Source organism: Bombus flavifrons, chromosome 14 (genome assembly GCF_040668555.2).
Source record: "Bombus flavifrons isolate JBK064 chromosome 14, iyBomFlav1_principal, whole genome shotgun sequence".
NCBI classification, from domain to species: domain Eukaryota; kingdom Metazoa; phylum Arthropoda; class Insecta; order Hymenoptera; family Apidae; genus Bombus; species Bombus flavifrons.
The window spans coordinates 446520-461670 of record NC_138455.1 but is presented as its reverse complement, the minus strand read 5'-3'; the positions used below and the strand labels follow the sequence as shown (position 1 = coordinate 461670).

Sequence of the window (15151 nt, the reverse complement as noted above, 5' to 3'; positions counted from 1 at the left end):
AGTGACGTGATTACATGGAGTTGGTCGTGTCGCTGGACGTGGTAAACGCCTTCAGCAGCATCCCCTGGGACAGGATATGCCGGGTGCATCGGACGTCGATGCCTCTGAACTCGGCAATGGCGTGCTACGCCGACGACACGTTGGTGCTGGTCTGGGGCACGGCATGGGGTAGAACCGTCTGCTTGGCGAAGCTAGCGGTGGCCTGCGTGTTCGCTGAGATCAAGGGATTGGGACTGAGGGTGTCCTCCGAGAAGTCCGAGGCAATGAGGTTTTGCCGCAGGGCCGATCACGGGACGCCTCCAGAGGGTTATCGCCTGAGGTTGAAGGGGGCTAAGATTGCGGTCGGAACCAGCATGAAGTATCTGGGTCCGACCCTCGACAGCCACTGGACCTTCGGCGCTCACTTCGAGCGCCTGGCACCGTCTGTCGAGGCGAGGGCGAACGCCTTAGGACGTTTGCTGCCTCGGCTAGGCGGGCCCGACGTCGGAGTGCGGCAGCTGTACGCCGGCGTGGTACGGTCGAGGCTCCTCTACGGAGCTCCGATCTGGGCGGAGGATCTGATGACCAACCGTCTCCTAGCGGTCAGGAGGCTGCACGGGACGGTGGCTATCAGGGTAGTGAGGGGCTTCCGCACCATTTCGGCGGCAGCAGCGGCGGTGCTCGCCGGGTTTCCCCCGTTCGAATTGCAGGCCCTGAGGTGCCGTGAGATTTAACTCCACACTCGGGGTCTGTCGGGAGTGGTCGTCCCGGTGGGCGCCGACGTTAGGGTTCGGGCTCGGCAGGCTTTGCTCGACAGATGGCGCGCTAGCCTCGACACGAGAACGGGTGCGCCGGGGCTAAGGGTCCTCGAGGCCGTCCTTCCAAACTGGGACGTTTGGTTGGACGGCCGCGGGCCTCTCCTGACCTACAGGGTGACGCAGGTGCTCACCGGACACGGTTGCTTCGGTGAGTATCTGCACCGAATCGGGAAAGAGGCGACCGCGCGTTGCCACCACTGCGATGTGAGATGGATTCGGCGCAGTATTCCAATACTGCTCGGCGTGGGCGCGGCCGCGCCGCGGCCTCATCGTGGAAATAGAATGGGACCTCTCGCCGCCGACGATCCTCGAGGCATTGTTGGTAAGCGAGAGAAGGAGGAGGGCCGTGACCTCCTTCTGTGAGCAGGTTATGCTTCCGAAAGAAGCCGCGGAGAGGGTGAGGGTGCGGTACTCCCACCCCGAGAGGATCGACCGGTGAGGGCGCGGCAGAGGCCGTGGGCGCGGCAGAGGCCGTGGGCGCGCTACGATGAGGCGCGCTAGGTCCGCCGCGCCCCCCAGTGGGGTTCAAACTTTGGCGCTGGCAGCTCAGCGCCTCGGGGCCGCAAAGCAGTCCGGTGGGGGAACCGGTCTGCCTGGCACGGCTGCTCGGCGACGAGGCGCTGTGTGACGTGGCCGTACATCGCTTCATTAGCGGACGTATTGTGCAGCGGGGGGGGGGGTCGTTCACACCGGTTCCCGTGCCCCTCTCGATCGCAGCCGGGACGGTCACCGTGGAGGTTTTAGTCGGTTGGAGTCCGGCACTACCACGTCGCTTTTCCCCAGAAGCGGCCTGGTGTCCGTGCGGATTTCCTCCACGTTAATAAAAAGAAAAAAAGCTTTATATACAAATATGGTGATATTATATGTATGTTTCGTGGCTCTTACATAGTTAAAGTGATAACGAGTATGAATACATCGCGGTATAAACACATTTATAATATCATCACGTCCATACTGATGTCGAGTTATCGTTAGAATTTAGGGCGCGTAACAGTTCTTCATTTGAATTAGCTATCGTTTTGTACGACAGAGATTATATTTGCAGATACAAAAATGACTTTTATAAAGTTTAACGATTAACCGTGGTGTTTGGACATACAAGTTGCAATTTATAATGTTCTTGGGTTCGATAACGAATTTCCAAGGCGATCGCACGAATAACAGACTGATGAAAATTTTTCACGCTTTACAATTGCGTTCGTTTGTTAAATACTCGTTAGAAGCATCGAGAAAGTTCCAATCGCCGTTGCTAGGCAGTTTCTCCCTGGAGTTGATTATCGATACAACGTGTGTTCCATTATATTGGCACCTCCTAGATAAAATCACACGTGGCTAGGCCCGTTCTTGAGGCCGTATGCCACAACCTCATTTCTAGGGAGAACTATTCAACCACTCCATACCTCCATCAGGGAAAACGTCCATTCCGTGACTGTGGGTACGTTCGGCGACCAGTTGTGTCGCCTCGAGCCCAATTTCACTATCACAAACCTCGAACAATTACAATCAGATTGAATGACAACAATTGCTTGATTACGGCTATGATAGAATCTAGACTCTAGAAGTATTAGAGAATTTTCCCAAAATTTCAAAGGAAAGGCTTCGATTTCCTTTCATCTCCGACATATACATATACCCCCTTTTTTTTTATGTTTACGTGGAGGAAATCCGCACGGACGCCAGGCCGCTTCTGGGGACAGTGTCGTGGTAGTGTCGGACTCCAACCGACTAAAACCTCCACGATGACCGTCCAGGTTGTGATCGAGAGAGGCCCGGGAACTGGTGTGCGCGACCGCCCCCCCCCCCGCTCAATACCACCGCTGATGGAGCGGCGTGTGGCCATGTCACACAGCGCCTCGTCGCCGGAGCCGCCGTGCCAGGCAGCCCGGTTCCCCTACCGGATTGCTTGGCGGCCCCGAAGCGCTGAGCCGCCAGCGTCCAAGCCCGAACCCTAACCGGGGGGCGCAGCGGACCCAACGCGCTTCGCCAACGCCACACGGAGTTCCCAGGCGATCACCCATCCAAGTACTAACCGCGCCCGGCGCTGCTTAATATACAGAAACCTAACCCATGCTTAACTCATATTGTTACGTCTGGCGACACTCTACCTAGACCAGGCCACACACTGCGTCCTGGATGGCAACCATATGTCCGCACATCCTCACTGCGTGCCCTCAATACTCTTAAGCACCTACCATAAGTATCCCGATATGGCTCTCTTGAGCAAAAGGACAATATGTCCCTCCTAACATTCGAGACGAAAACATCAAAAAGCGCAAGCTAGAAATAGCTAAAACTAACGCAATCACTAGCCAAAACGAACAGACAACAAGCGGTGTAACCACCTTTAATAGATACTCAATATTAGAATCCACTAATGACTCCATGGACACAGCAGAAACACCAACAAACCAAAACACGCGCAAAAATCCCCCTCCCCCACCTATCTTCATTGACGACGTCATCGACATTCAAACAATAATAAAGTCCATTGAGAGAGAAATTAAGAAAGAAGACTACAAACTTAGAATAAGCAATAACCAAGTCAAAATTTTGCCGACCAACCCAGAATCATACAGGAAACTAACCAAGCTATTAAAAACCGTTAACGCAAACTTTCACACCTATCAACAAGCAAGAAAGACCTTTTCGAGTGGTACTACGCAACATTCACCACTCAACCAACTTGGACGAACTGAAGTCCGAACTCCTAAATTTTGGCCACGAAGTAACAAATATAAGCAACATTAGACATAGAATTTCAAAAAACCCGCTATCCCTATTCTTCATCGACTTAAAACAAAAACTAAATAACAAACAAATCTATAACATAACTCGACTAATGAGCTCGGTAGTAAAAATCGAACCTCCTTTAATAAAGAAAGAGATAGTGCAATGTAAACAGTGCCAAAGGTACGGTCACACGCAGAAATACTGCAACTGTAATTTCCGCTGCTTTAAATGTGCAGGTATACACCCTACTGAGCAGTGCACGAAATCTCCAGAAACCCCTGCGAAGTGCATCCTCTGTCAAGGAGACCACCCTACGAACTATAAAGGTTGCTCTGCCTACAAAACCCTGTACACAAATAAGTACCCTAAACCCAGAGCAAAAGAGATAACCAATCAAATATCCAGTCCTCCTAAATTCACTACTACTTCAATCTCTTATGCCCAAGCAGTACAAGGAAACCAAAATAATCCGAATAGCCACAGGGACCATTCTCAAAATAGTGTCCCCAATTCACAAAACACGGACAACTTCGCCAGACTCGAAAAACTAATCGAAAAACAATCAGAACAAATTAATAACTTACTATCACTATTAACACTCATCATGAATAAATTAATACGCTCCGACGCAAAATAAAAGCAAGATGCATAGCTCTTTGGAATGCCAACGGTCTAGCTCAACACAAATTTGAACTAGAACTCTTCCTTAAACAGCAGCAAATCGACGTAATGCTCGTATCTGAAAACCACTTCACCGACAAAAGCTATCTGAAAATAAATGGTTATAACTTCTACCATACCCAACATCCCTGTGGAAAGGCCCACGGCGGCACCGGAATCATAATCAAATCCAGCATTAAGCACTACGAACTTCCATCATTCCAGAAAGACTACCTCCAAGCAACAAACGTAGCAATAGAAGACTGCCATGGTACACTCACCACTTCAGCAGTATACTGCCCTCCCAGACACTCCATCGCCAAAGAAGATTTTGATAACTTCATTGATACTCTGGGCAATAGATTCATAGCTGGAGGAGACTATAACGCCAAACATACCCCATGGGGCAGCAGACTGGTCACAGTAAGAGGCAAAAATCTCTTAAACAGCATAATAACCAACAATCTCAGTTGCCTCACCACATACGAACCCACATACTGGTCCACTGACACTAACAAAATACCCGACCTACTTGACTTGTTCATAACTAAAAATATCTCGCCAATATACGTCCAAATCAACTCCTCGGCTGATCTCTCTTCTGATCATTCGCCCGTGATAGCAACTGTCAGTTCAACAATTATAGAGAATACACCTAATGGCTTTATTCATAACCAACTCATCAACTGACAACTCTTTAGAGAAGTCTTTAATCACTCAACTTCAGCCTTAATTTCATTAAAAACTAATGAAGATATCGAAGCAGCCACGGAATACTTAAACACGAACGTAATAAATGCTATCCGCTCCTCCACACCTACTAAGACTTCTATCAGCAAACATGAATATCCCCATTACATATTAAAAAAAAATAGCAGAAAGACGTAGACTAAGAAGAGTATGACAGACCCATAGAACACCGAATGGCAAACGCAAACTAAACAACGCAACTAGAAAGCTAACCAAAATCATCAAAAATTATAAAAACGACTGCTCTCATAAATATCTTACCAATTTGTCCCCCACAACTGACTCCAACAATTCACTATGGAAGGCCTCCAGGAAACTCACGCGCCCCCCGCAAATAATTCCTCCAATTCGCCGTCCACAAGGTGGATGGGCGCGTAGCCCTATAGAAAAAGCTAACCTGTTTGCCAAATACTTGTCTAAAGTATTTAAACCCCATTCCTCCAAAGCTGCCGCGGACATTACTGAATACCTGCACTCTCCCTTCCAAATGTTTCCTCCTACTGAACCCTTCACTTCTGCAGAGATTATAGAATCAATCAGTCGCCTAAATCGCAAGAAAGCAGCAGGGCACGACCTAATAGGCAATAAAGCAATCAAGGAACTTCCCATTAAAGGGATTGCACTCATCACATCGATTTTAACGCAATTCTTCACCTTGAATACTTTCCTAGGGCCTGGAAAACCTCACTGATTACTCTCATCCCTAAACCCGGAAAACCGATATATGAAACTAGCCCCTATCGCTCAATTAGTCTTCTACCTACCTTGTCTAAACTATTCGAGAAAATGCTAACGAATCGACTCCTTCCACTCCTAGAGGATTTGAAAACACTCCCAGATCATCAATTCGGCTTTCGGAAACAACATTCAACAGTAGAGCAAATCCATCGCATAACACATTATCAGCCAAACCCTTGAAAAGAAAAAATATTGCTCAACAGTATTCCTAGACATTCAACAGGCATTCGACAAAGTATGGCATGAAGAGTGCCCTCGGACCTCTGCTGTTCTCCATCTACACTGCTGATTTACCTATATCAACAGAGATAACAATAGCAACATTTGCTGACGACACAGCGCTATTAGCTTCTCACGCAGACTCGGTAATTGCTTCATCCACTCTCTAGCGATGTCTCGACTGTATGGAAAAGTGGTTTCATAAATGGGGCTTCAAAATTAATGAAAAAAAAAATCCTCACATGTAACCTTCACGCTCCGAAAACAAACCTGCCCCCAGGTCACTATTAACAATACAATAATTCCTAGCAAGGACACAGTCAGATACCTGGGCATGACCCTGGACAGGAGACTAACCTGGAAAACCACATCACAGACAAAACGAAGCAACTAAAGGAAAACTAAAAAAATTCTATTGGCTCACGGGCCGACGCTCCAAAATAACGCACAGAATAAAATTACCCTCTATAAGACCGTAATAAAACCTGCCGGGACATACGGAATCCAACTATGGGGAACAGCAAGTAATTCCAACATTGAAATACTTCAACGCTTCCAATCGAAAACGCTAAGATCCATTATAAATGCACCCTCGTATGTCACCAACGAACTAATACATCGCGATCTCAAGATACCAACAGTCAAAGAGGAAATAGCAAAATATCGCGACAGATATAGTAAAAGAGTCAACAAACATCGAAACCACCCAATTACTGGACTACTTGATACGTCGGATCAAATCCACAGGCTGAAGAGACACTACCCGCTAGACCTAAACGCTAGATTCAATTAGTTATCTAAATTAATTATATCTACTTATTTATAATATATACCTATAAAATATACTTATCTATAATTAGTATTAACTTATTATAGATAATTAGCCATGTTACTGCGCCACGCCAGAAAAAATTACTGAAAATTCTCAATGCGAGAATTGATTGTAAATTTTAATAAATAAAATAAAAAAAATAACTAAATCGTTTTCTAAAGGTTTATTGTTTACTACAGGAAAGTTAGTTTCTCACGTATGATGCTTCCCACTAGCAACTCTCTCTCGGGGGCGGTTAGCATTCTTCCTCACTAACCAACCTAAAAAATTAACCAATTGACAGCGAAAGTCTTTCTCTCATTCTCCCAATGAAACATTGCCCTTAACAAATCAGCTCTTTCTTTTAGATTAGATCCACCCACAGCAAGCTTCCTCCGCAGTATCATCTTCCCAGAAATTCAGTCTTTGTGCACTTTTTGAATCGTCATCATCTAAGCGTACGTCGCGTACTACACATTGTAACTTTGGATATCAATCGAAACTTAATTATATCTCGCTAGTCATGAAGTTGTTTGAATAAATATTAATTTATACCTGTTAAATCAGTGTAACCTCATTTGAACAACCCCTATTGTCGTAACAGAAATAAGGGGATCAATCAGTTCGTGGCGTCGATTATTTAATCGTAACGGGAATTTATGACTCTCATTGACGTGCTATGTCGCGATCGCGTCTCTCCGCGAACGGTCGAAACACATATCAAGGTAAAAATGAATACATAACGAAACATGAGGCTAGCCCATACTTTTTCTTTAAATAAGGGAAATCTTCAAAAGTTTCTCGGGGAAGAAGTCTGTAATTTCGACCAATCGCGGGGAGACGCAATCGCGAGAAGAGACGTCAACGGGAGTCGTAAATTCCCGTTACGATTATACTAATCGACACCACGAGTTGATCGATCCCCTGATTTCCGTTAAGATAATAGGGGTGATTAAGTTTATACAACACTGTGATTCACAGAATTATAAAAATATATATTTCCAACACTTAAAATACACTGTTGAGTAGATATAAATCGTCGATAACAACTTGTCGCACGAAGATGAGATAGATATGAATAGTAGAGCAAGGTTCGTACAGTCGAATTTCGTATGTTAGTGGACGTAGCACTCGAGGATACTTAATAGACGTGAGATTTTGATGCTAGACTTCGACGTTGTAGTATGTAGAAGAAGTTGACTTGACTTAGCGGTGTTGACCAAATAAGTTGACTTGACCCTCCTGATGTAGCAGGAGAAGTCTGCGACTTGACCCTCCTAGAGTCGTAGGAGAAGTCTTCGACTTGACCCTCCTAGAGTCGTAGGAGAAGTGATGAGTAGGAAGCCTCCGACCAACGTGGTTCGTGAGTGACCTTGTGCATGGGAAAACCCAGCCTGTTCTATTAGATAGATGTTCGGTTTTTCCTAATGGGTGCGTACCCGCTTTCTCCGTGTTTTTAATTGCGCCTAATAAACCCAAGGACCTCTCTAAAAACCAGATGCGCGTCGAAAATATTTTTAGCCTTAAGAATTCTTTCAGGACAGCGGATTGAATGAAGATACATGTGTACACAATGAAAGAGAAAAGTTATGGTTGGTCCTTAGGTTTATTGAGGGTCGAAATGACGTTACGCAGGCCATCGGCTGCCCGGTCGCGAGAGCTGCAGCGCCGATGTTTTAGGCGACGTAACAAAGTCGCTATTTCCATTTACTGCGTATCTATAAATATCAAACAAATTTATTTGTCAATTTTTCGTGAATCTGGGATACTCGAAAGTAGTTATCGTCAGCTGTTCATCTGAATGTACACACAGTGATCTATATTTTGCGATCGATATGTAATCGATTTGTCCTTAAAAGGTTTCGTCATTCCCTAAATAAACTGATGAAGAGTATAATAGTTTATCATTATATTCCCTATAAAGTAATCTCTTTCGTTCTTTCAATTCGGTTTAAAGTTTCTTATAGTTTCGATTTTACTCGGTTCAGTCGAACTATATTACGATTACCACGAGAAAAAAGACATCTCTTTTATTTCTATCGAGCTCTTTTCACCCCGTCTCGTAGGTGGAGGAAGAGAAACGAATTGGTATCAAATCGAAGCAGATTGCGGGTTTTCTACCAATACTTCGCATTTAATCAGACACTGATAAAACCAAATATTAGATTATCCCAAAAGTTTCTTTCATTTCGTAAGGAAATAATAGACGCACAACATTTTTTGTTTTATATTATTTTATTGAATTATGTATGATCCATTTTCTTCTATTGGAATTGGAACAAAAAATGTTGTGCATCTATTATTTCCTTATAAAACAGAAAAACTTTTGGGACAACCTAATACATGCGTTTAAATGCTACAACGAGATATTTAGCGATTTCTGTTCTATGTAGATAGTTTTCGAAAGATGACAATCATTTTTGGCGATCGGCAAATTACATTTAGTTTTGTGTTGTGTTTGTTTCTTTCGATCATTTATTTAACGTATTTTCGACAAATTGATAATGAAATATTCAAATCGTTTTAACAAAAAATGAAAGTTTTTAATTTATATTATAATAATAATGAAACCAGACGGAAATTTTAATACGTAAAGTTAAAAGCTCTGCTCGTTAATAAGGGCAGAAACAATTAATTGCTGCTGTTTAATTATTTCAGATGTTGTGTTACTAACTTTCTCATGCGTTTAATTAACTTTTTCTATTGTTCTAGCTGGATCGATGACTGTGACAAAATGGTGGATCGGCAAAAAGCACTTCTAATGGTGTTAATAGCTCTCTTAATTTATCCAAATGACATTTTTGGTAAGTCTCTCGCAAAAAAAGATTTAATGAAACATTTTTATTTCACAGTACATTTGAACATGCTTAACGTTATAAATATTTCAAATAATTCAATTAGTTGGCGCATTTTTTGACAAATATTAAAAATTAAGTGTACGATATTTGTCAAAATACTACTTGAAATTTTATCAATGGTCCGGTATAAACACTCGGACGACGGCCACGGCAGTTATCTTATATGAAATAATCATATTTCTATCGACAAATATGAAATATAAATATTTCAAATAATACCAAGTAATTCGAGTAATAGCCAACAAATAATGCAGAAACAATAATCAATGTCATTTTAATATATAGAGGACTTGTGTAGAGGATGTTTGATCATGAGATTTATTAGATGAGGTTGCTCGTTGTTGAACCCGTCGAATATATTTAAAATAAATTAATATACAGATAATATTCGCTGAGACGCTCATACAGTGTATAAGTCGCAAAATAAGATCGCTGATAAATACTCGATAGATACTCGATACATCGTAGATACTCGTAGACTCTGATTAATAACTGATAGATAACTGGTTGATAACTGATTCGCAGGACTAACGGATAACTCTTTTCGGTTGCGTCCGTTTATTTATACTGGTCGGGGGAGACTCGGAAAATTCAAATTCGTCTTTGTTCGACGGTTAACGGTTGCGGTTCGACGGTTGCGGTTCGACGGTTGCACGTAGCGGCGACATTGCTTTGTCCGAAGTTTATTATTACATTACGTGTATCCTAACGATATTGATACTTCGAGGCAAAACAACAACATGATTTGAATTGTTCTCTAGCTCATGTGCCACTACAAATAGGTCTAATAGGTTTAATAGGAAATTTTGACACCGATACCTTGATTAATTTAAAACATACCTAAAATATTTTTTGAAAGGACGAGCGTTATTTTCATCTATTTCTTATCGGTCTTGCTAATATCTACAAATAAAACCTACAAATTGATAATATTTCAAATTGCAATCTCAACTTGGTCAAAATTTGTTGGTAGACAGTCACAATATCTCAGAGCTCTTAAGCCGAAATTAAACAAAATGACAGGTGTACCGCCGCGTAATCAATCTTCTTTATATATATAACAAATTATATAACAAATACAGTTAGATTTAAGTGGAAACAATTAAAGTAATTATTGCATAATATCACAAGTTCTTTTCATTCGTTCAAATAATATGATACGATACAATACGACTTCCACGCGATCAATTTTTTCTCATATATTTTTCGAAAAAGAGAAATAATATTGTCTCTACTCACAATATTCAGCAACTAGCTTTCGAGAGCGTCAATTATCGTGAAAAGTTGTTTCCATGAGGATTTGAAAAACCGTCCGAACACAACGAATGCCGAGAGTTATGATGCATCACGAACCGCACGACCAATTTTGCAACTAAGCCGTTCACTTCACGACCACCTGTAAATACAATACCGGAACTAACCCGCTTTTGAAACGTACGCTGTCACCGACGATATACGCTGATATTGGCCCTACGACCTTTCCTCCCGATGAAATATTACCTTTTACGAATCCAGTCAGCTATACCGTTCTCTTTACACAGACAAACCGGATGAATCGTCAACTTCTCGAAAATACTTGTATCAACCGCGCGAAAAAGACACAGAGACCACTCTCATTGCAGATTCACACGCAGTTTACGATGCGTCTTTTTCTTCTTCCTCTTCTCCTTTTCTTCTTTTCTTCTACGCGTCTCGCGACTTTTCTTCAGAAAGTTTTCAGTATTTTCATGTGCATCTATATGGTGATTTTTAGCGAAAATTTTTAGGTAAAATAAATTTCTCTATATCTTTGGAGTGAATGCAAAAAGAGAATCTAATATATTTACAATAGTGTTATAGGAGCTATGTGCTTCATAGTTGGAGAGATTCGTATTATTTATTCGTACCAATGTTTTATATCTTTTTCGGTATGAAATTAATCGACTGCTTTTTCTACAAATCTCTTACGCTCCTAATGTCAAGTAAAATTCATGATAGAAGTGACCGTTGATAACTTAAAATTAACTAAAAAAGGAAAAAGAAGAAAATCCTTCAAAGGTAGAGTCGAATGAAATCTCAAAAAAATGGAAATTGGACTTGTAAAAATATATCTATCGTTCGGTTTCAATATTTTCGAAAGAAATATAATGAAACTAAAACACAAGAATCTATCGACAAATATTAAATAGAATGCAATGGGCCGTTTCTAACAAAGGAATTCGGAGAGATGTACCTGTAATGCCAGATGATATTTAATTACAAACATCGTTCAATATTTGCCTGCTTTAACCTCCATCAAAACTGAATTCATCCAATGGAAAGACTCTCACATTTCTATATATTTTACATGTATAATGCAATAATGAATAATAAACTCGAGGTACTCACATATTATACCCATCTTATGCATTGTGCAATAAAAGAGATAAAAATATGTTATCGATATATCGTAATGAACTCAATTATCAACATCCTATTATTCTCTTTGAATATGTATAATTACTAGTTATTGCTTACAAGTAATCTAGCTATTTAAGCATTTATTGTATACGCATCAGCAGCAGTTTATACGAATATATTTCTCAAGTTCGCATTTTAATATTGAACCCATGTGCGGCTAAGATTGTTTGTTTTCGAATACAAATTGAATTAACAAAGTCATATGCATACAAGCAAAAAAGTCATAGCAAATACAAGCTAAAATCGAAGATATCATGTAGATCGAATAGCTAATCCGTTTTAGATTATGCTTTACCACTGATACTCCACTTCGCTGACTGTTGATCCGTCCTAGTTCTCTACTATTGTAGAATGACGTTCGTTGCATGTCCTTTTCTGCTAGCAACTCACCGCGAAAGTAAGTTAATAGTTGGACCGCTCCCCTTTCACGCGTTCAGGAATCTTTTCGAAAAGATCCTTGCTAATTCGTCCCGGACGAATCGTTCGTTCCTTTTTTTTCACGACTTCCTGATAAATACGCAAAAATGAAGGACAACTGGCTTTTCAATTTCTCATTTAGCTATTTACAGAGTTCCATTAAGCAGAATTGCTATGAAAGCGAGTAATACAAGCGCGCGTCGTGTACTCTTCAATCCAATACGTTTCTCTGAACAAATTGTGACTTTACTCCAACTTTTCCTTCGTTTCATTATCCGTTAATTCTTCTGTAAAAGTAAATGAATATGGAGCGATCGTAGTAACCTTTGCACAGGCTACCAAAGCCTCGTACGATCGGCGAAACTCCACCGTGCTCCGCGCTTTACTTTCCATACTTTACTTTCCGCGAAATTAATTATATTATCCTCGAGGCTCTGACAACGGCTGATTCCGATTGAAACTTCATTGGAAATCATCGCGTTTGGGAGCCATTTACGAATGATCGTCGTTATGTTGCCGTCGAGCTTACTCTCAATCGATACGTGTATCGATACGTGCTTTGATGTTGATTATATTTATCAAAAATATAGGAAAACTTAATATCCATTGTCAGAAACAGTATGAACCTTCCAAAGATTGTCATTTAAGAAGGAGCACGTAATAAGGGAATTACAGCAGAGAAGCTTATATTCCTGTAATTCGAGACGCACATAGATTTGAATTATTTGACCATTGACAGATTTGACCATTTCACATGTTGCGTTTCCATTTCTTAAGTAATTTACAAACATGTATCATAGTTGTATTTAAGATGTTCTGGAGAATGCATAACGCTTTCAAAATCGCAATTACATCGAATAGTCGGCGACGTCGGAATTCGTTCCAAACAAGCATTGGATCTTTATTGTAAGCGCGAAACTAACACTTCGCGATCACGGTTATTTCGAGTACATATGTAATTCCATTCTCACAGAAGTATCCACTCCGCAATAAGTGCAGATAGCATTTCTCCGAAGAAAGAGAAAGAGGATGAGAAAGAAAGATACGGTGAAAGCGTGCAGCTCGATGATCCGCAATGACATCGCTTTCTCGATTCGAGTATCGATTCTTATCGATTAACCGAGGACAGCAAATTCGCATTAATACTACAATAGAAATATTATCATGATTTTGTAGATTTTTTAATACTTTTCTTAGTAGAAATGCCTGCTCTGTCGCGTGATGTGATTATATTTTCCCCTAGACCTTTTGTTTTTGAAACAAATTGAAAAATGTAAGGAGAAAACAACGCGTTTTAGATGTTCCTTTCACTTTGATCATTATTTCAAAATATTGAAATGCTTGTAATGTAATAACAATCCATATCATTTTATTTGGAAGAGTCCAAAGAATTGTCATGTAAAGAAAAAATGCTAGAAAATGCAAGAAAAACGCGAAACATCTTTACAGTCGAATATTTGAAATTTAAAAAAATTGATTTTTTGAAAACTGTACGTACCTGCTTGCTTGCAGATTCGTATTTAGCTCATACAAATCTACAAGAATCACCTACTGAAAGTTACAAAGTTAGATATGCATTGAACAGTGTTTTTTAACCGCACGTGTATTTCAAACTTGATTTTCTCGAATAAAATACAATGTTATTTTCTTTCTACTTAATTTTTTATGTAACATTACCCTTTGCTCGGTTGTATCACTCGTCCGGCCTCACCCTACATACACATATACATGTATTGTATGTATGTATATACATGTAAAAGAAATAATTCCTCAATAAAATTATCATTGCTCGGGTAATTTTATAGAATCAAAATTCTTTTGTAAATTAGATACAAATATTCAAATATACATTCAAAAGAATATATAAAGAAAGGTTTGAGTAAATCATATACAGGATCCGATCCAATATCATGGTAAAGCGGACGCGACATGATCCCTTATGGAAAAATAAAATAATAATATACAATATAATTTTTTCATTTTCCACTTAGTTTTCGATAAAATTGACTTTGATAATTTATCAAATATGTTTGAACATAGCTAATTATTGACTGGTTGAGTTAACCATTAATAGGGTGTCATTCTCGATGCAAAAATAAGTAAGAAATGTAAAATAAAATTTTTTCGTTTAAGAATTTATTTTGAAGAAAATAGAATTTGAATATATTTAATTAAGAATTGGTTTAGTGCATGCGTGTAATAAATTTTCAAATCTGTTCTTCTTAAAAAAACAAAGCGTCCTGTGAAAAGCTTTATTCTACATTTTCGACTTATTTTCACATATAGAATGATTTCTTGTCGATTATTTAATACTATCTAATTAGCCATGTTTAAGTATAAATTTTCAAACTCGCTTTTTTTCGAAAACTAAGCTGAGATAGAGCAAATTTTGTTCTGCATCTTTTTCTTATTTTTCCACAAGAAATCACGCGATCCACGCTGTTACATGTTATTCAACTGGAATCTGTATAAAATGATTTTCGGGTGGGAAAAGATTTATCACAAATAATAATTCCGGCTTAGCGAAGGGTGGTAAAATTGTGAAAAGGTCAACGCGAAGGGTTCAGCGTTTTCGTCTTATCGAATATCGAGCGCTAATGGTCGATAGTGAAAGGGACAAATAAGGTTCTGAAGGAACGTGCGAGGTGCTGAAAGCAGGCTTCCGGCCAATTGGGAACTTGTGCTTATCGGCTGCTTAACGAATTGCGAAACGAAAAGAGAGGGGCTATTCA

At 40.5% G+C, this 15151-nt stretch overlaps 1 protein-coding gene across 1 annotated transcript in view; it reads left to right on the top strand.

Annotated features, from left to right (window-relative positions):
* Nucleotides 1-15151, top strand: part of LOC138186593 (lachesin) — a 114079-nt gene that overhangs the window by 41383 nt on the left and 57545 nt on the right. The window contains exon 2 of the mRNA XM_069126615.1: nt 9418-9509. Within this exon, the coding sequence (XP_068982716.1) occupies nt 9418-9509 (92 nt within the window). The remainder of the gene's footprint in view (nt 1-9417; nt 9510-15151) is intronic.